Source organism: Cupressus sempervirens, chromosome 3, assembly GCF_028749045.1.
Source record: "Cupressus sempervirens isolate cs-2001-9-10 chromosome 3, ASM2874904v1, whole genome shotgun sequence".
Lineage (NCBI taxonomy): Eukaryota > Viridiplantae > Streptophyta > Pinopsida > Cupressales > Cupressaceae > Cupressus > Cupressus sempervirens.
This window is the reverse complement of record NC_143120.1, coordinates 360,924,375-360,947,373: the sequence shown is the minus strand read 5'-3', so window position 1 is coordinate 360,947,373 and position 22,999 is coordinate 360,924,375. Positions and strand designations below refer to the sequence as shown.

The 22,999-nt window shown below is 36.0% G+C and overlaps 1 protein-coding gene across 2 annotated transcripts in view; it reads right to left on the bottom strand.

The window, feature by feature from the left end:
• Positions 1–397: 397 nt before the first annotated feature.
• Positions 398–22,999, bottom strand: part of LOC149566492 (Nucleotidylyl transferase superfamily protein) — a 143,978-nt gene continuing 121,376 nt past the window's right edge. For both annotated transcript variants that reach the window (XM_089819810.1, XM_089819811.1), the window contains one exon: positions 398–743. In XM_089819810.1, the coding sequence (XP_089675936.1) occupies positions 693–743 (51 nt within the window). In that variant the 3' untranslated portion in view covers positions 398–692. The remainder of the gene's footprint in view (positions 744–22,999) is intronic.

Below are 22,999 nucleotides of genomic sequence, written 5' to 3'. Positions count from 1 at the left end.
CTTATCTGGTTATTGACATCAATGACAAGATTTCCATCAATCTCCCTAATCGACTTTGACATCAATGACAATACTTCCATCAGATAGATTTTTGATTAGTCAACTTTAATGATGAAGTACAAGGTGAAATATTTGAAACAATATCCCCATGGAAAACTAAGGTGAGAAATGACTGCCACGAAAACTACGAATACAAAAGGCAATATTATATTTAAGATTAGACCTAACAAATCTTATGAAGACATTAGATTGAACAAAATTCCCAACTAAGATTGCCTTTACTTGTTCTGGAGTTATTTTATATTCCATAGATACTAGTTCGAAATGAGTGACGAGCACCTCATCTTTCATTTATGCTTGCAAAAATAGAAAGAGCAACAATTTCACTACGGCAAAATTAGTGAATTTGATTCCATCATTATTTATCCTCCGAATTTTAACTACCTTTTACCAGCAAAAAAATGACTCAAAATATCAGCAGTGCAAGGTAATTAAAAGGCACACAAATTCATGCTGTTAATAACCCTATTACAAAGTGATTGACGTACCCTTGAGCACAAAAATACTGAAATGCTGATTTATTTTTTCAAAATTTATTCTATATAAATAGAATGCTGTTATATGCTCAGGTTTCTTACAAATGCTGAAAAAATCGTGATATTTTCTACCAAAATATTCAGAAGATTACAATTTTAACCAAACATATCTGGGAGAGGCCTTACTGCCATAAATGCATCCACCATCTGCATAAAAATGAAAAGAAATCAGTACAAAATGCCAAAATATTTGTTTGTAAAACAAAACTTGGAAGGGAATTGTTACTCAAAAGAAAGTTTAAATCATAGATCACTCATTTGGCATTCAAAAGTTTCTCACCCAGTTGGGAAAAAGCCTACCTAAAATCTCTAAGCAAACTAGAACGAATAGGATGCACATGGTCCAATAAGGTAATATAGCTCATTCAAACCAACAATATATGATGGTATCAACTCAACCATCAAGAACATGAAGACTGTTATAATTGAGAAAGAGCAAGATCTGAATAAACATTCTAATAATAGGTGCAAGCAATTATTGCTCAGTAATGAAACAAAACAAGAACCCCACTACATCTTATTGGCTTTGCATAAGTTCCAGAATCTTGTAGTGTTAAGATCCTTCCTTTGCCAAAAAAGGTTACACCATATAACATTTGGATGTCAATGATGGGTAAATCAAATATTTGCTAGACTATTTGCTTGTTTTTATTCGAGCAATGTGGCATAAATGAATGTTGATTTCACATAGTCCAACATATATCCATGACATTTTAGAGATTCAGGTGGCTATGTTTCAAGGACAGCAATCAAGTTTGGATGTTTTACTTTTAAACATATATTTGTTTCAAATATACATGACATCAATAGTTAAAATAAAACTTGAAACAACTAAAAATTGTCGAAGGAAGATCCAAAACTTTAAGGTCCAGGGTTAGAGAGTTAGATCTAACCTGAACTAGATTCATGTGGGAGACAAAGGCTCTTAAGTATTTCTTTAATCTTATTCGAGCTAAGAACCAAAGGGAACTAACTGAATCCATTCAATTTGAAGATAAACAATCTTCTGACCCTGAGGTGGTCGAGAATGCCTTCTATAGATATTATTGTTATCTGTTTACCTTTAAACATGGTCCCCATAATCAGCAAGCTCTTAATGATTGTCTTAAACTGATTCCAAAGAAAGTATCTCCTGAGGATTTTGAAAGATTGCATAGACATATTTCAATAGATGAAATTAAAGGGGCCATTGGTTCTTTGGCTAGTGATAAGTCCCCCAGCTTAGATGGCTTTCTTGCTGAATTCTATAAAACAACTATGAGTGGATTTGTGAGGATCTTTTGTCCTTGTATGAAGATGCTTTTTGCTAGAGGCTCTTTGGGGTCAAATATTAATATGGGGCTTATTAAGTTGTTTCCTAAAGTGGCTGACTGCTACAGGAAATCGCAGAGTATAATGTTTGTTTGCTGGAGTAGTCACATGCTGCTTTAATTGATGTTTTCCTCACAGCAAGCGGTTGACATATAAATGCTTTTGAGGGATTACACTCACATAGGGACATGACCCTTACATGGCTTTTGCCGCATAGGGTCATGACCCTTTGTGGTGTTTACAATTAGTTATAACTTAAACAATCTCCCATTAACTTAACAAGCAATTGCAATATCGAGCAAGTATAAACTGCTGATGATAGCAAGTATCGTGCCCGAGGATGATTACCAATACAGGTACTAATGCACAGTATCACATATTATTATTATGGTTGTGCAGATCTCAAACCTGATCACTTGGTGAGGATATGAGGATTAATCTGCCTCAAGCAAATAGATATATCAATTCATAGATTGATTTATCTCATTATATATGAAGCCTGATCTGGGCATAATCACAAGTACTTAAATAGATTGTGATATCAGTATGTGGAGGAAATCAAATGTGTCTATATGTGTGTGTGTGTGTGTGTAAATTTGTTCCATATATCAGATCCAACCGAAGCTATTACTTTAACACTCCCTCTTAAGAATATAGTCTATCCGATTTCCGACACATTCTGCGACAAAACATAGTCTATTAGACAGTCAACCTTGATCTCAAATAACAAGAATCATGATCTCCAGCTCACTCCGGGACTAAAGTAGTCTATCATGATTTACATATTGTCATGACTTCCGGGACAGCAAATTAACGTACTCTATCATGACAATGGATCACGAACTCAAGAAACAACACAGGTCGCATCATGATTTCCAGCTCATTCCAGGACAACTTAATGAAGTCAATCATGATGCTTTTGTTATCATAATAACCAGTACATTCTGGTACAACAACTTAATGAATCATATGATAACATGTCAATCTATTGTTAAGGTCGTCACCTTACAATAGAGACCTTACATCCAAAAGAAAGATCATCACCTTTCATAAAATAATACACATGTGCACAACTGTTATAACAACAATTTATATATATATAGTTATAACAACAATTTATATATATATAACAAAACTGAGATTTAGTCTCAAGAGTTTACATTTGCATCTTAACCATACTAAGTTTACCGCTAAAATATTCGACTTTTAATTTTGCAAGAGGTTTTGTAAATATGTCAGTTGTCTACTCTTCGGTGCTGATATATACCAACATGATAACATTTATGTCCACCACATCTCTGCTATAGTGATAGGGAATTTTTATGTGCCTGGACCTGTTATAGAAGACTGGATTTATAGAGAGTTTAAAGTAGCTTTGATTATCACAATATATAATTGTGAGAATCAAGGGCTTCCCAAATAGTCCAACCAACAACTTCCGTAACCATACTGCTTCTCGAGCTCCCATAGATGCCACTATGTATTTTGCTTCAATAGAACTCTAAGCAACTGCAGATTGCTTCTTGCTAAACCAAGATAACATAGCAGATTCAAGACTAAAACATCGTATAGTGCTCTTTTGATCAGTAGAAAAGTCGGCCTAGTCAGACTCTGAATATCCAAGAAACTGTAGCTCAACATGTTCATATTTTAGACCAAGACCAATAGTGCCTTGTAAGTATCTCAAAATTTGTTTGGCTGCCACGAGATGAATCTTTTTAGGTTCACCCATAAATTGACTTAATGTGTTTGTAGCATAACAAATATCTGGATGAGTATTCACCAAGTACATTAGAGATCCAATTATATGTTTGTAGTATGTAGTATTTGTGGCTTTGGATTCAAATGCTTCACTATTGAGTTTATGAAGATGTCTCCATTGGTGTGGACAATGGTTTACAATTCATCATACCAAATTTGTTTAATATGTCAATAGTATACTTGCATTGGTTTAGGAAGATATAGTCTTCCTTCTAACATACTTCTAATCCCAAAAAGTAGTGTAAAAGACCTAAATCTTTTATTTCAAATTCAAATGTAAGATCTTGTTTACATTTAGCAATAAGGTGACCTTCACCTATTATTAGAAGATCAACAACATAGATAACAAGTATTAGCATATCACCCTTTGATTCTTTGAAATATATGTTATGATCAACTTCATTTCTTGAGTACCCTAGTTTGATAAGGTAACTCTCTATTCTTTCATACCATGCCCTAGGGGCTTGTTTAAGGCCATAAAGAGCTTTCTTTAGTTTACATACATGTGTGTTCTTGTCATGGATGACAAAACCTTCTGGTTGTTCCAGATATACTTCTTCATCAATAACACCATTTAGCAGTGTAACTTAGAGACTCGCACCCCCCTCCCAAACCTTGAAGTACCCATCCCTGAGACGTCCCCACAACCAGTACTTGAGTGCCCAAGCACCCCGACCTCCGCCATTCCGCAACCATGCCGCCGTTGGGATGTGTACTTGAATTTCTATTTGAATTTTGATTTTTGAATGTTACTATTGGGTATGTAATATGTTACTATGTTGAATGTCAATGGTTCTAATTCATGTTGCAGTTTTGCTAAGTTCAAGTATTTTAATTTGGTATGTTCTAGTGAACTACTGAAACATCATTTCATAACTAGCATTTCAAGTTCTATATGTATACTATACAACACCCCTCTCTGGCCCGTCCTCCCCTTGCCACCATCCCCTAGCCGTCCCCCTGTCGTCCCGAAAATGAGGCCCATTTTCCCCGCGTCCCAGAAACTCACCCCAACGTTCCGAAGTACCCCGTACTAGTGTAACACTACCATTTAGGAATGTTGTCTTTACATCCATCTGATGTATCTTCCACCCTTTTGATGCAGTGATTGCAATGATGGTTCTGACAGATGTATATCGAGCAATAGGAGAAAATGTTTCTTCATATTCATTTCCAACCTTTTGGGAGAATCCTCTGGCCACAAATCTAGCTTTATGTTTTTCAATACTGCCATCAGGTACATGTTTAATTTTAAATAGCCACTTTGGGTACATGTTTATGTAATATGTTACTATGTTGAATGTCAATGGTTCTAATTCATGTTGCAGTTTTGCTAAGTTCAAGTATTTTAATTTGGTATGTTCTAGTGAACTACTGAAACATCATTTCATAACTAGCATTTCAAGTTCTATATGTATACTATACAACACCCCTCTCTGGCCCGTCCTCCCCTTGCCGCCATCCCCTAGCCGTCCCCCTGTCGTCCCGAAAATGAGGCCCATTTTCCCCGCGTCCCAAAAACTCACCCCAACGTTCCGAAGTACCCCGTACTAGTGTAACACTACCATTTAGGAATGTTGTCTTTACATCCATCTGATGTATCTTCCACCCTTTTGATGCAGTGATTGCAATGATGGTTCTGACAGATGTATATCGAGCAATAGGAGAAAATGTTTCTTCATATTCATTTCCAACCTTTTGGGAGAATCCTCTGGCCACAAATCTAGCTTTATGTTTTTCAATACTGCCATCAAGTACATGTTTAATTTTAAATAGCCACTTTGGGAAAATAACGGATTTGTCTTTGGGTCTTGGTACAATGCCCCAAACATCATCCTTTAATATGGATTGATATTCCTCAATCATGTCATTTTTCCAAGCTTGAGATTTGAAGGCTTCTTCAACTACTGAGGGTTCTGATTGAGTGGGCTCATTTATATGAGTGACATAACATGAGTGACTACTTGTTTTCTTATTTTCTCCAAAGATTTCATCAAGAGCCACATTATTTTCTTCAATCATTTTCCTTGTCCATAATGGTCTTTCCTTGTTGAGTAGATTAGAGTCATACTTAGGATTAGGGTTTGTGGGTCCATTATCTTCTGTACAACTCTCCCTCTCAATCATAGAACTTTCATCTAATTCTGGGATGGGTTCATCACTTGATTCTTCTATATCTTTAGAGTGTTTATATGCAACATCTTCTTCAATTTTAACATCTCTATTGATTTCAATTGTCCTTGACCCTATAGCCAACAAATATGTCTTTCTTTCCTAAGGGTTCTAGTTTAGTCCTTTTCTCTTTAGGTATATAAATGTATACAGGGCACCCAAAGATTCTTAGGTGACTTAGATTAGGTTTGATTCCTAAGAATACTTTTTCAGGTGTCACATTTTCTAGAAATGATGAGGGCATTTGTTTTAAATGTATACTATAGTATTAGAGGCTTCAGCACAAAATGTTATGTGAAAATTTTGATCATGCATCATGGCCTTGGCTGCTTCGATAATGGTTTGGTTCTTTCTTTCGGCTACTCCATTTTGTTGAGGATTATATGGTACTGTATACTCCCTCTTAAACCCAACAGATATGCAAAATTCTTTGAAGTTTTCATAAATGTATTCTCCTCCATTGTCAGATCTTAGGATTTTAATTTTCTTCCCAATTTGATTTTCGACTAAGGCTTTGAACTCTTTCAATTTGGATAGAACTTCATTTGACTCTTTTAGTTTTAGGAAGTAGATCCAGGTTTTCCAGGAATAATCATTGACAAAGATTATATAATACAAGTATCCTCCTAGAGAAGGTACTGACATTAGTCCACATAAGTTGGTATGGATGAGTTCAAGTACAATCTTTGATTTATGTTCACTATGAGGAAAAGATGTTTTGGAGTTCTTTCCTAATGCACAACCTTTACATGTTCCTTCATGTTCAGATTTTAGGTTGCATATGCCTTTCACAATTTTCTCAATGGGGGGTAGAGCTTGGAAATGCAAGTGACTTAGTTTTCTATGCTAAATCTCATTGTTCTTTATGACTTCATGATTTAGAGCTAGATTTTGAGTGTTACATAGTTTATATAGAATTCTGTCTCTGAATCCAATAGAGATTGCATTTTTAATATTTGAATTTTTAGGCCAAGATAGGACCTTATCTTCTTGGAAAGTGATGTGATACCCTTGATCTGCTAGACCTGAAATAGAGACTAGATTTCTCTTGATACTTGGTATTTAGAACATCTTTTAGTTGTAAGGTTCCTCTAGTTTTCTGTTGAATTGAACAAGTCCCAATTCCTTTTACAGAGTAAGTGGAGTTATCCCCTATTGTAACTTCTTAAGTAGTGTCCTTCGAAGGTTTCAAATTGGTCTCTAAATCTAGTTGTGTCTTGATGCTCCACTATCAATTATCCAGGCATTCTTATTAGAGTTTAGCTCATTTGATAAGGCAAGAAAGAATTGTGAGTTTTCAGGTTCCTTGACTTCGGATATGGTGACTAGGGCTTTCTTTCTTTTTGGACAATACATGTGTATGTCCAAATTTGTCACATTTGTAGCATTGAACTTTTGACAAATCGTTTTTCTTATAGTTTTGTTTTTTTTTCCCTCTTTTCTTAAAGTGTCTCTTCCTTTTATTGTTTGAGTTCACATGTAAGGCTTGAACTTCTTCTTCTTTATTAGGTATGATTCCTCTTGTAATCAATCGTGATTCTTCCTGAGTACAATCATTCTTGAGTTAATAAAATTTTGTTAGAGTAGGACGAGCACTAACCCTTGAATAAAGGATTTTCATGTAGTTGGCAACCCTTTAAGAGCTATCAATGATAATTTTTGATCATCTACAATATTTCTGAGAGTAGAAAGCTTATCTCTTAATTATGATATTCTTGTGAAATATGATGACAGTTTCTCCTTTATTCATCTTAATGTGAAGTAGTTGTGTTTTTAGAGTAAGCAATCTGCTTGTGTTATTGATTTCATATAAAATTTGAATAGTCATGAACATCCCATATGCAATGGATGGTTTTTCTATAAATGGAAGAATGTGATCTTTTACAGAATTAATTATAATTTTCATAGCTTTATTATTGTGCCTTTTCCACACTGTTTTATCTAGCTCATTTTCAGGCATGGTTTTTTTTTATTCCACAAATTGTTCTAGTTTGAGTTCTCTAAGAACGATCATGATACGAATTCTCTAGGATACGAAGTTTGAAGCTTCATCAAGTCTGTCTTCTAACTTGACTTTGTTCACCATGTTTGTATATTAAATAGATTTTATATTTCAAAGAGCTTTGGGAGATGATTTCACAAATTTTAAAACTCTATCTACCAACCTAGCTCTGATACCATGTTAAGTAATCTAGGATCACAGATAGAGAGTAATGGATTTTGTTTTCAGATTCAATCAGATGAGTTCTTTCTTTGTCACAAATTGATATATATTGTTATTAGTGATAAATAAAAATAGTCTCAAACTATACTGAGAACACCAAACTTAGATTGATACAGTATTTGATGAAGTTGATTCTTAACAGCGGGTGTTAATAAATACAGGAAGCTAATTGCTATAGGAAATCACGAAGTATAATGTTTGTTTGTTGTAGTCACATGCCGCTTTAATTAATGTTTTCCTCACAGCAAGCAGTTGACACATATATGCTTTTGAAGGATTACACTCACGTATGGACATGACAAAACGTGGTGTTTACCATTAGTTATAACTTAAACAATCTCCTATTAACAAGCAATTGCAATATCGAGCAAGTATAAACTGTCGACGATAGCAAGTATCGTGCCTGAGCATGATTACCGATACGGGTACTAATGCACAATATCATATATTTGTTACAAACATAAATGGCAGAATACTTGACTTATTAATCAGAGATCAAATGATCTATATATACAAAGAGGAGAGTTGAGTAGAATAGAAACATTCTATTCTAGACTACACCTAAATATTAGAAACATTCTAATATTTATAGAGATACAATAAGATACAATAGTGAGCATTAAAAAGAAACATTAATATTATTCTAATACCCCCCTTAATGCTCAATCTATTTACTACACCAATAGATCCCTTGAATTTAACAAACTTGTCAGGACCAAGGGGTTTTGTGAAAATATCTGCCGGTTGCTCTAAGGTAGGGACATAGAGTAACTGAATAGATCCATCTTCTACTAACTGTCGGATGTAATGGCAATGAAGCTCTATGTGCTTGGTTCGTTCATGAAACATTGGGTTCTTGGCAAAATTGAGTACTCCCTGATTGTCTGAAAACAAAGAAGTTGGACCTGCTTGAGGATTATGCATATCTGCAAGCATCTGATGGAGCCAAACTGCTTCACAACCTGCCTTGACAACTCCTCTATATTTTGCTTATGTAGAGGAGAGTGCTCGTGCCTATTGCTTCTTACTGGTCTAGGTAACTGCAGCAGATCCGATACTAAACACATAGCCAGAAGTAGATTTCCTGTCATCAACTAAGCCAACCCAATCGAAATCGGTGAATCCACTAAGCTGAGGAGTAGCACTCCTTGTGTAAAGAAGACCACAATCTGAAGTACCATGTACATAGCGCAACACACGTTTCGCTGCAATCCAATGATCAGTCTTGGGGTTCATCATGAAGGGTGAGATGTAGCTAACTGCAAAACTGAGATCAGGTCTAGTAGCAGTAAGGTAGATGAGACTACCTGCTAGTTGCCTGAAGAGTGTTTCAGCTACAGGAGGAGAATTAGATTGTACGAACAATTTCAAACCAATCTCCATAAGAGTGGAGGCAAGTTTGCAATCCTGCATTCGAAACCTATCAAGCAAATTTCTGCCATACTTGGACTGAGACAAAAAAATACTGTTGTTAGTCTGCCAAACCTCAATACCTAAACAATAATGAAGCAATCCGAGATCTGTCATATCAAAAGTTCTGCATAGATCTTGTTTGATTTCTGAAATCACATGTTCTGAACTCCCAGTAATGATCAAATCATCCACATAGACAACAAGGAAAAGAATATCATTACCAGAGTGTTTAATATACAGATTATTGTCTGACGAGCTACGTCGAAATCCTTGAGCAACCAAGTACTGATCAATCTTTATGTACCAGGCCCGAGGGGCCTGTTTAAGACCATAGAGGGCCTTTTGGAGTCTACATACTTTTGGTTCTAAACCGGCAACCTTAAAACTTGGGCGCTGTGCATCATGTAGACTTCTTCTTGTAATTCACCATTGAAAAAAGCACTCTTCACTCCATCTGATGAACTTTCCAAACATACTAAGCTGCAATGACAAGAAGAAAGCAAATAGTGCTCATCTTGGCTATCGAGGCAAAGGTCTCCTCATAGTCAATGCCTTCGCGCTGGGTGAAACCTCAAGCAACAAGTCTGACTTTGTATTTGTCCAAGGTACCATCTGCATGGTACTTGACCTTATAGACCCATTTACAGCTAATGGAATTCTTCTTAGGAGGGAGATCTGAAAAAATCCAGGTGTGGTTCTTTTGGAGACTCTGAAGCTCAGCATCTATTGCCTGTTCCCATTCTGGAATTCCTTTGGCCTCTGCATATGTATGGAGCTCAAGGATACTGTGGATGTTGGCCATAAGAGCAACATTAGCTGTGTGGTGCTGAATGCTCTTATTTCTAGAGGTTTTACCCTCAATGAGTTCATCAGGACGAAGATCACTAATTGTTTGAGCCCAACATTTTGGCCGAAGAGTAGAGGAGCCAATATCAGATGCTATTGGAATAGTTGGATGAGGAGCAGGAGCAGGAGCTATATTATCTAGAGGTGGCTGAGGTAGTGTATCAGTAGCACCAAATGACTCATATAAAATAGAAGGACCCAAGTCAGAGATTGCTGAAGACTGAATCTCGAAATGCAGCGGGGAGGCAAAGAGCTGAAATGGTCTGAGTTCCTCATCAAACACAACATCACAACTAAAGATTAAACGATCAATGTTTACATCAATCAGTCTGTAGGTCTTATGTGTGTGACTATATCCTGTAAACATGAGTTTCTGGCTTTTGGAATCCAACTTAGTGTGTTTGGGATCAGGAATCCATACATATGCTAGAGAGCCAAAAACTTTCAAATGGTTGATCCTAGGTTTGCAACCAGACCAAGCTTCCTCAGGAGTCTTATGTTTAACTGCAAGGGTGGGTGACCGGTTAAGAAGATAGATAGCTATGGATACTGCTTCTGCCCAATATTTTCTAGGAACATTTCTATGTTCTAGCATAGCCCTACCCATTTTTGTGATGGTATAGTTTCGAGGCTCTACAACACCATTTTGCTAAGGGGTGTGAGGCGTGGTAAACTGGCGTCTAATGCCATGAGTAGTACAGATGGCAGAGAAAGCAGAAGAACAGAATCCCCCCCCATTATCGGTCCTAAGAGTATGGATGGGGGAACCAGACTCTTTTTTTACTAGGGCTTTAAACTGCTGAAATACAGGAAAAGCATCTGATTTTTGCTTAAGAAAATATACCCACACTTTGCAATTGAAATCATCCACAAAGAGTAAGAAGTACATGTTCCCAGTAACAGAAGGAGTATTCATAGGACCACATACATCAGCATGGACCAGTTGGAGTACTTTAGATGCCCGTCATGATTCACCATCCTTAAATGGTGTCCTATGTTGCTTCTCTGCTTGGCAAGCTCCGCAAACACGATGGTTCTGGGTTTGGATATCAAGTAGGCCATGGACTAAATCATCCCGAGCAAATTGTGCTAGATATTGAATGTTCAGGTGACTGTATCGTTGATGCCAGAGGCTGCTGAGAGCAGATGATTTGGCGATGAAGGCACGCTCAAGGGAATCGCCTAAATCTACAAGCCTATAAATACCATGATCCTCAAGACCGACAGCAAGTGTAGTGCGAGAAGCACAATAAATAATTGAACACTTATTTCCACTGAAAATGACATCCAACTGAGGGGAATGCTTCATAATCTAACTAACAGACAGAAGATTATGTTTCATGCCAGGAACATAACATACATTGAGGAACATGAGTCTTCTTCCTCTGGATTGAATCTGAACATGGCCCTTATTGACAATATTGTATTCTTCGCCGCCTCCAAAGATTATTGAGTCAAAATAGAGAGTGAATTCAACAAACCAATCACGCCTATGAGTGAAATGTCGGGAGGCACTGGAATCTATGTACCAGGTAGAAGATTTCACATGATCTGCAGGTATGTTGGCCATAAAGGCATGGTAGATAGATTCTTTTTGCTCTAAGTGTTGGGCAGTATTGGCTTGTTTTTTAATTAAGTCTAACTTCTGATGCTGCTGATACAGATGCTCATAATATGTGAATATCTCAAATGGCACAAACTTCAAGGTGAGAAAATGAAAGACCTAGATAAATCGGATAAGTACCCAAAAGAGAGCTCGGAAAACCCAGAAATAATATGTTGTCGAAATCCAGATCCGTTGGCTTGAAAATTGAGGTACAAAAATCGAGGCACCCAGAAAAATCTAACAACCCATTTGAGATCTCGAAAAACCCACCAAGAATTTGTAATCAAAAAAAATTCCAAGCCCAAAAATTAGGGTTTTGAAAAAAAAAAAGGGCCCTGGCTGAAAAAGCTTGATAAAAAACTCATATTTCTTGATAATAATGGCAGATTTGTTAAACAAAACGTAGTTGGCTTCCACCAATGGAGTCGTTTTTGGATTGTGAAGTAAAAAATGGCACTGTTTGTGCAAGAAAGACACCATAAACAGCATTCAGAAAAGACTATGCCCAGATTTTTAAAAAAATTCGAAAGAAAACAGACCCAAAGAATTTCAAAAATTTCAGTCACGAAATTATAAGGGTTTTCGAAAAATTCCTTATAATGGCACTGATACCATGTTACAAACGTAAATGGCAAAATAGTTGACTTATTACTGAGAGATCAAATGATCTATATATACAAAGAGGAGACTCAAGTAGAATAGAAACATTCTATTCTAGACTACACCTAAATATTAGAAACATTCTAATATTTACAGAGATACAATAAGATACAATAGTGAGCATAAAAAAAAAACATAAATATTATTCTAATAATATTATTATTATGGTTGTGCATATATCAAACCCAATCATTGTGTGAGGATATGAGAATTAATCTGCCTAGAGCAAATAGATATATCAATTCATAGATTGATTTATTCTCATTATATTTGAATCCCGATCTGGGCATAATCACAAGTATTTAAATAGCTTGTAAGATCAGTATGTAGAGGAAATCAAATGTGTGTGTGTGTGTGTACATATGTATGTGTATGTGTAAATTGTTCCATATACTGATGTTAGATCCAACCAAAGCTATTTACTTAAACAAAAGGGTGGGTGTAAGAAAACATGCAACCAAAAATATTATCATTTCCACATAACTTATAATAAATCTAAAATAAATATGTAATTGAAATCCACATGCAAGAAAATAGGCAACATACCTACAAAAATGTGACACAAGATATACCCTAGGAAACCCTCATTGAGGGAAAACCCCAACATTCAAAAGCATCCATCACCATGTATTAAAAACCATTGCAATACAACCATAGAGACCTTCAAAGCCATAGCCGCAACCAAGAAATCCATGTGAATAAGCATGAATCCACACATCCCATGCCATGCTTCCTACCTATTGACAATTGGCTAATGAGGATATGTAATTGTTGTCATTCATGGAAACACATGATGTACATGTTTATAAGAAACCTCGGAAATAAAGATACTTAGCTTTTGGCTACAGAAAATTGTCCAAGTATGGAATTTGGTATACAACATTGTATTGTTTTGTTTGTAATTTGTTGCTGACATCATATTATGACTAGCGAAGTTAGATGAAGATAGTATACATGTTAGTGATGATGTGTATAACCTCAAAAGTCTGTACGGACTGTACGAAACAGAAATATTCGTATTTTAATGAAACAAAACAGCAGAATTAAAGGAAATGAATTATTTTGTTTACAAAATAATTACTTGTCCAATTAGGGCCAACATCCTAGATGTTTACTCTAAGTCGAAAAAGTGTATTATGGTTTGAGCCGACCTAGCAACAATTTGTGTAAAGGCATGGTTTTTATGCAAAGGACATCTTGCGATAAGAAGTGTAATTGGGATGTAAGTTGTGCAAGTATTGTGATATGCGAAATTACTGTCAAAGGGATATAAGCGGAGTTTGTGAAGCTATTTCGAGATCCGAGATCGAATTGAGAAAGATTCTATATTCCATAAGTCTGATTACTTGTCTAGGCAATGAGCTCTTCTTGTAATTGGAAATGCATGTTTGGGTAGTGAGCTCATCTTGCATCTACTGTACTACAACTCCTAACAGGGTTGGCACAACTCCTAACAAGGTTGGAATCTCCTAACAGGGATTCAAAGTCTCCTAACAGGGACTACTTATACTGAATTAGCTCATTGACTCCTAAGAGGGTCCATCCTCTAACAAGGAACTCATATATCAGTATATTATCTAGTGGGTATCCCTACTGGGGTTTTCTCTTGGCCAGGGTTTCCCTAGTTAACAAAATATGGTATTATGAGTTACCTTTGTGCATGGTTACTGTTACTGTTCAGCATTACTTTATCACTTTGTTATGTATGGTCTAAAGTAAAGAATAATATCCAATTGGCAACTAAAGTTTGTAGATTACTGATTCACCCCCCCTCTTAGTAATCCTTATTTCTAACAATTGGTATCAGAGTCTAGTTACTCAGAAGAGGCTTAACAACTTGAGTAAGATCCCTATGGATATGGAACAGTTGATGAAGAACCTTGAAGAGGCACTTGAACAAATTGATCTCCTTACTAAAGAAAGAGATAAGTTGAAGGACATATATGAAGACTCCAAAGTATACATTTGACAGTTGACGGAAAAGATTGAACATCTCAAATCCAAGCCTAAATCTACTGAATCTGAAACTAGTGACGATGATTATTCAAAGCTGAAGACCGAGTACAAGATTTTGAAGCATGAATTGAAGATTACCAATCTGAAGTTGACTTTGAGGAGTGATCCTAGCAAAGTTGAATCTGATTTGAAGACTAAAAATGCAGATCTTAGAGCAAGTTTGGCAAAGAAGACATCTGAATTTGAAACATTAAAAGAAGATCATGAAGAACTTCATAAGTACAATACTATTGTCAAAGGTGAATTAACTCAGTGCAAGCAACAACTTGAGAAGCTTTATTCTAGCAAAGAAAAGCTTGATGATTCAATGTCAATACAGAGACTTACTTATGATAAGACTGGTCTTGGTTATCTATTTAACATGTCTGCAAAGAAACCTGAGATTAGATTAGATCCGAAAGAAAAAAATAAATCTGATGATAAGATTGAATGCAATCAATTTTCTAATAAGCCCAAAGAAGTTGGTCAAGACAAATCTTGGATGAACCAAAGCAAGTGGAATCTCCTAAGGAAACCAAGTATGAATTTAGAGGTAAGTGTTTTTTATGTAATGAAATAGGTCATATGAAAAGAGATTGTACAAATAAATCATTTAATCATGATAAGGACTTTTATTGTCATAATTGTCATGGTATGGGTTATAAAGCAATTGATTGTAGGAAACCAAAGTATAATAATGATAGAAGGAATAGTAGAATGTCTAGAAATGCTAACCCTGCAGATAGAAGATCTAATGAAAGGACATCAAGAGAAGGAAGACCTTATGAGGAAAGAATACAGATCGTGTGTTATAAGTGTAACAACTTCGGACACATAGCTCAGAATTATCATGCACATGATGATCAACAGAATCCTAGAAGCAGAACACCAGTATGTCAGTTATGCAACAACTTTGGACATACAGCAAAGTATTGCAGAATGGATAGAAACTTCGGAGATAGAAGGAAGATTGGAAGAAAATTCGAAAATAGGAGGAATGATGGGAGAAATGTCGGAAATGACAGAAGGAACCATGAGAGGAACTTCAGAACTAACAAAGACAATGAGGAACAAAGGAATCTAGTTAGTGAACTTTGAGAAGAACTCAATGAGGCATTTGTAAAAGGATCAAACATCTCTAAAGAAAAACTAGAAGATGATGAGACAGAAAGATCGAAGTCAATTATCAAGTCTGATTTAACTAAGTTGAATTAAGCCTGTTCGCAGCACCAGAATTTGTAACTTCATCTAGAGATCGAACTAGAGGAAGCGAAGTTGGAAAAAGGTGTATCAAGTTAAGTTTAGACTGTATCTAAGCTCGCTTGTAGTTTGGAGCTTATCTAAACAAGTTATGAAGGAATTAAGAGTTATTGTTATTACAGAGAAAGTCAATTCTGTAGCAGAAGATGAAAACTATGTTTTTGCTAAGAATTTCGTGAAGCGAAGTTTGGTGGAGTTTTGTCATGATGAACAGTAGCTATGGCAAACCTTGGGTAGCATCTGAAGATTAGATAGAAGATCTTGAACAATTATTTGATTACAGAATGTAATTGACAGCTTTTTCATGTTTGCAAAATGCGCAATTAATGCAAGTTCAAGTTGATGGAATAAATGGAGTACAGACTCGATTTCTACTTCATTGAATACATCCGAAGCAGAAAGCACTCAGAAGCGACTTGTTAAGGCGATTTCGAAGCAAACCCTATTTTCGGAAAAGGTATTTTACTGTTTATCCGCAGAATTTATTCGATAAAAGTTCATATTTGTTTGAATCATGGATATGTCAGTAGTTCACAATGTTGAGAATGAGGATAGACATAAGTTGAAGGTTGTTTCCATGAAACCTATAGAAGGAAACCCTAATTCAGCATTATCCATTACGCCGAACAATGCAGTTTTTTTGGAAGATGTAGGAAGTTGTCTTACCTATAAGTTTGAATCTATTGGGAGTGAATATATGAACAAGGATATGGAATTAATTTTCAACCGCGATATGACTATGAAGCCCAAATTTGAACATTTGAAGGAACTAGACCTGTTTAAATATCATTTCTACCGTGAATTGGACACAGATGAGTGGACACAGATCATATTAAGCAGAATACATGATAGAAAACTATGGATGGAAGATATTGTAGTTGATTTATCAGCCGACCTTATTCATGAGGTAACTGGTCTTGGTAAACAAGGCAGTGTACCCATAGGTGAGAAAATGGTTAAGAAGAAAGTTGAGAGTTATACCAAAGCAGTGTATAATGGAAAGGCTATGGTGATCAGCACCATTAAGCAAGATGATGTAAGATTCTTGAGTAGAGTCATTGCCTACTCTGTATGTGCAAGCTCAAAGATTGATGAATTGTCAGTTGGATTCATCAATGCAACCTACAAAATATATGTAGAGAATGAACAAGTTAACCTCAGTGAAATTCTAAGAATGCAATTACTTGAAAAAACTAGAAAAGATCAAGAAGACTAAGAATGGTGTGTTTAGATTTCAGCCACTGATCAATAATGTATTCTTTCATGTACTTAAAAGATTTCCATATTTGTCAGTCACAGAGATCATGAACAGGGATAGATGTACAATGGAGAAGATTACCGATGTATGCAGAAGACATCCAGCAGATAAGATATTAGATAGTGGGAATTTCATAATGAAGACATTTCATAATGAAATGAGACAGAGATTCAGAATTACACCTACAATTGTAGATAGATTTAAAGATGACATTTGTGTTATGGATGATACAGATTTTACTTATATTCAAGTAGTAGAACCTTGGGCAACATTTCTTGATCCCTTAGGTTATGAATTGAATGATGAAATAGCAATTGGATATATTGATTTATTGTTGAAATCAAAGAAGGACAAAGCTGAATACAGATTTGGAACCTATGATGAAATTTACCTAGTCAGCTCATCAAGCATCCTTGGAGAAGGCATCTCACAAAAAGATAGAGTCAATAATGAAGAAAGTTTTATTAGAGACCGGTATAATTGAGAGTGAATCACAGGCAGTCAGGCAAACCAAAGAGAAAATCTGAGAGATTAGTGGAAGTTATGACCACAAAGACTAAAAGGGTCAAGCAACTAGCCACTGGACCAAGAAAAAGGCAAAAGACACTATTGACAATTGTTGAGTCCAGCAAAGAAGAAGAAGAAGAAGAAGAAATTAAACAAGCTGAGAAGGTAATCACTTCTAAGCAATCAGCAGGAAAAGCACGGTAACCCTGGAAACCAAAGATAGAAAAAATAAACTCAACTATTGCTATTGAAGGCAACTTTGTTCAGATGAACAAATTCTATGATTTGTATAACAACTTTGAGAAAGATCAGATTGATATCTCTACTGTGAGATATATTATAGCCAACAATCTGAAACTCGAAGATATTGAAGATAAACTGAGGCAAACTGAAGAGGAGAAGAGATTATTAGAGGAAGAGAAGAGGAAAGTAGAAGAGGCCAAGCAGAAATTGCTTGAGAATGAGATGAAAAGAAAAGAACAGGAAGAAAAGAAAAGAGTAGCTAAAGAAGAAATACGAAGGAAAACAGAGGAAGATAAGACCAAAAGACTAGAGGAGGAAGAGAAGAGAGAAAAAGAAAGGAAGGAAAGAGAAGAAAGAGAGGAAGAGGAGAGAAGAGTCAAAGAGGCAGCAAAGAAGCAAAGGGAAGATGACACTAAACCTTTTAGTTCATCTACTTCACTTTCACTTGCCAACCTGGCAACTGATGATGACGATCAAACTAATTTGATCTCATCCTTATTAAAGCTTATTTAGAAGAACAGAATAGTGAAGAGCCTATAGAAAACCTTAATAGAGGTTACTGACAGATTACATAGTACTCTGACAGTACAGCATACAAAAGCAGATCCAGAACAAACGGCACAGGCAGTGCTAAAGTCATTTGATGAGGAATTTACTAATTTGTTGAGTGTTGCAGAATCTAAGGCATAGATCTCACATGATGCTAACTTGTTTAGCACCATTTGTTAGAATATTAAAAATGATTTGATAAGTCTTGATACTTGTATCAAGGAACTTCGGAACTGTCAAGAAGATGATAAGATATTGTATATTAAGTGTACCTGATCTTAAAAACTGACTAAGGACACTGACAATCAGATTGAAGGAAAAATGAGTGAGCATGAAGCTCTATCTAGCCAGGTACAACATCCATCTTGTAAAGTTGATGATTTTGAAGGACAAGTGGCTAGTATTCACAATGATATCAAGAAACTAGAACTTCGGAAGGAACAAATTTTGAAGAGCATATCAGATTTCAGAGAGTCTATTGCTTTGAAAATATGTTTTGTTGAGAAACAGTTGGAGGAATGTGTCAAGGCCAAGGACACTTATTCTAACTTTTTGTATTCAGACCTTAATGCAGTCAAGATTGCATCATATGTCTCATGTGCAATTCTCACCTCTATTGAAGCAACCAAAGATACATGGACTAAAGGTATGGATAGTCTTAAGGCAGATTTTGATGATTGCATGAAGATACTATCAGCTTAAGGCAGAAGGACAACAGATTTTGACATTCTGACCTTTGTCATTGATGTCAAAGGGGGAGAAGTACTTTGAGAAAATTGTAGAGGGAAGAAATGCATGAGAAAATTGCAAACTAGGAAAGTATGAAATCATATTGCAAGGGGGAGCATATGTAAAATGAACAAGTTATAATAGATGTGATGTTACTATATTATTTTTGTTAAGTTTTTTGTCACTTAGCCAATTTTCCCTATTTTGTTGCCATCAATGCCAAAAGGGGAGATTGTTCACAATTGGCTAATGAGGATTTGGCATCAGAAAATTGTCTAAGTATGGAATTTAGTTACGGCAGTGTATTGTTTTGTTTGTAACTTGTTGTTGACGTCATATTATGACTAGGGAAGTTAGATGAAAATAGCATACATGTTAGTGATGACGTGTATAACCTCGAAAGTCTGTACGGACTGTACGGAACAGAGATATTCACGTTTTAATGAAATAGGACAGTGGAATTAAAGGAAAGAAATTATTTTGTTTACAAAATAATCGCTTGTCCAATTAGGGCCGACATCCTAGATGTTTACTCTAAGTCGAAAAAGTATATTATGGTTTTAGCCGACCTAGCAGCAATTTATGTAAAGGCATGATTTTTATGCAAAATACATCTTGCGACAAGAAGGGTAATTGGGATGTAAGTTGTGCAAGTATTGTGATATGCGAACTTACTATGAAAGGGATATATGCGAAGTTTGTGAAGCTATTTTGAGATCCGAGATTGAACTGAGAAAGATTCTATATTCCAAAAGTATGATTACTTATTTGGGCAGTGAGCCCTTCTTGTAATTGGAAATGCATGTATGGGCAGTGAGCTCATCTTGCATTTACTGTACTACAACTCCTAACAGGGATTCAAAGTCTCCTAACAGGGACTCCTTATACTAAATTTGCTCATTGACTCCTAAGAGGGTCTATCCTCTAACAAGGAACTTATATATCAGTATATTATTTAGTGGGTATCCCTACCAGGGTTTTCCCTTGGCCAAGGTTTCCCTAGTTAACAAAATATGATGTTATGAGTTATCTTTGTGTATGGTTACTGTTACTGTTCAGCATTACTTTATCACTTTGTTATGTATGGTTTAAAGTAAATATCCAGTTGGCAACTAAAGTTTGTAGATTACTGATTCAACCCTGCACCCCCCCCCGCCCCTCTTAGTAATCCCTATTTCTAACACAACCTTCACAAATGCTCACCTTGTCTTGCTCGACTTTCCTTTTTCCCTTTTGTCTTTCTGTCTTATTACTACAGCTACCCTTATGGCTGCTATATAGTATCAAGTCCCACAAAACTACCAAGTGGTATTACATAAACCATGTGCTACCCAACCCAATGACCCCACATTTAATATTGACATTTAATTATTTTTCCCAATATTAAATAATTACATCAAGAATATCTCATGAGAATCTCTACATGTTGGATGTCTATCTAGGTGCTTCTAGATAAAATATTACATAATAAAATAAAATAATACAATATAACAATATTATGCAATGTGTGCAACACCCATTATCTCAACAATCTCTCACTTGTTGTATACATTGCATAGGATCAATCTATAGCCACATAAATGAACAAGGGAACAATCCCTCCTAGCACATCCACCATCATGGAACAAAGTACACCATGTGTTTCATCTTGGTACTCGCAACAAAATTAAAGTATCCAACATCTCAAACATGAATAAAGCCACCTCCTATTATGCCACTACCACCAGACATACATAGAAGTCATCCAAAGAGAAAGCCACCCAACCTATACATAAGGAACATAAAATCTTGTACCAACTGTAATGTCAAGCACAAACACCTAATTCAAAGGTAATCACGAGTATCTCTAATTGTCAAGTATCCATAGCTGAAATAGCACCCATGACAAGTGTCAAACCCATCCAACTAACCATACTACCAAAGGTACACTAAGTGAATCTCATATCATCAACATATCCAATTTGTAACCTACAATTACAAGTCTCAAGAGCAATACCTACCACATATATATCAAGAAGTTCCCACTACAAAAGATGATGTCAAATCTGTAACCAATTCACTCACAACATCTCATAAAAGTGAATCCATGTAAACTTCAAGGACATCCACAACACATAAACCAATAACCTGTAAGAACAACTCTCATAACAAGTCTACAACACTTTCCCAGGTACTCCACAACCAACAAAAGAAAGAGATAACGGAACAACCATGTCATCTCTCACATGACATACATGAACACAAACCGGTGATCATAATCTCCAACCAATCTCAAATCCAATGTAAGTGAAACCAAACATCCAAGAAGATAACCAAGACTGAAGAGAAACCATGCAAATCACAACCTGTATCATGTCCTACACACACCTCTAGATGTAAATTGTGCAAGTATGATATCCTCCATAAAACCTCAACCAAGAAGCCAAAATAACACCCAAACCATACCATATAACGAATCACATATGTAAGCCTCTTACAAGAAGATCAAACTCATAAACCATTCCTATACCAAGGTATAACCATTCCTAATCCAAGAAATATGCCCAATATAAAACCATCTCCCAAACTCAACTAGCATAACAACAACATATGCATAAGGAGATAACCAATGCTAAACAATCTCTCAAACGAACCCTCCAGAACTAACTCATGTGCCATAGCTCAAGATCAATATCCATGAAAGACGAACATAATTATAATGCACCTAAGAGAAACAATGGGTTATACCTCTCAAGTAGTAAACCATTGAGTAGACCAAGAGCGCGGAATGAGAATGCTTATCAAGATATCCAAGTCTCAAACCAAGACTCATCTAAGAACAATCTCCTCTCAAGTCCATATCAGGTGAATGCCCATCGGACTTCCTGCTGAAACCAAACAAATGTCCGAGCAAATACATCTCTAATCATAAGAGAAATCAGCATCACCGTCGTTTCTAAGTATCCATGAGCACCTGTAACTGATCAATCTATGCCAACTTCAATTGCAACATAGCAATATCATGAAGTATCCAACAAATAATCAATGTACTCAATACCAAAAAACTAAACCAAGATCAGTGTCAAAATTCCAACCATGGCCTCAAGAATATAAACATGACAACATGATCTAAACCATCTCAACCAAAAGAAATAACATGCTCCATATGAACATATCATAACATGCCAACTCTAAATGCATATCAAGAGTATAGCATGACATAATAATGAAACCATCATAATACCAAGGATAACATGTCAAATGAGAGCATAAACTGCACCTTTACCAAGAACCCCATGAATCTTCAAGATCAAACCATCTCCACACACCATGAAGAAAACCATCTCCACATACCATGAAGAACCATCTCCACACACCATGAAGAACCAAGTGCACTATGGAAATGTCAAAGACGCTTATGCACCAACAGGATCTAAGAAAAACCTCCAACATCTGCAAAAACTCAATAAATATATCAATGCCAACAACTCCCACTCAACTGTGGTACAGAGTCACCCATGGCATCACAACATCCATCTCCTGCATGAAGATCCTACAGTTCTGCACAAACACAACCAAAGTGTCAGTACTAAGTGAAGCAAAGATCTCCAAACCAAAAAGATACAAACCAAACCAGGAACTAATCCTACACTGCCACCTCGTCACTGTCACAAGCTCCCACTAAACCGTGTATCCAAGCTATCCATGACATCATGATGAAAAAAAGCATCCTCTAACCATGAAAATCAACCAATGCATCAAACCATCAAAGAACTCAAAGTGCACATCATGAGCTCCTTAAAAGAAACCGAATAACCATGATCCTCAACCAAAAAGATAATATACCACCATAACCAAATCAAAAATCCAAATCAATGAACATCAAGGAT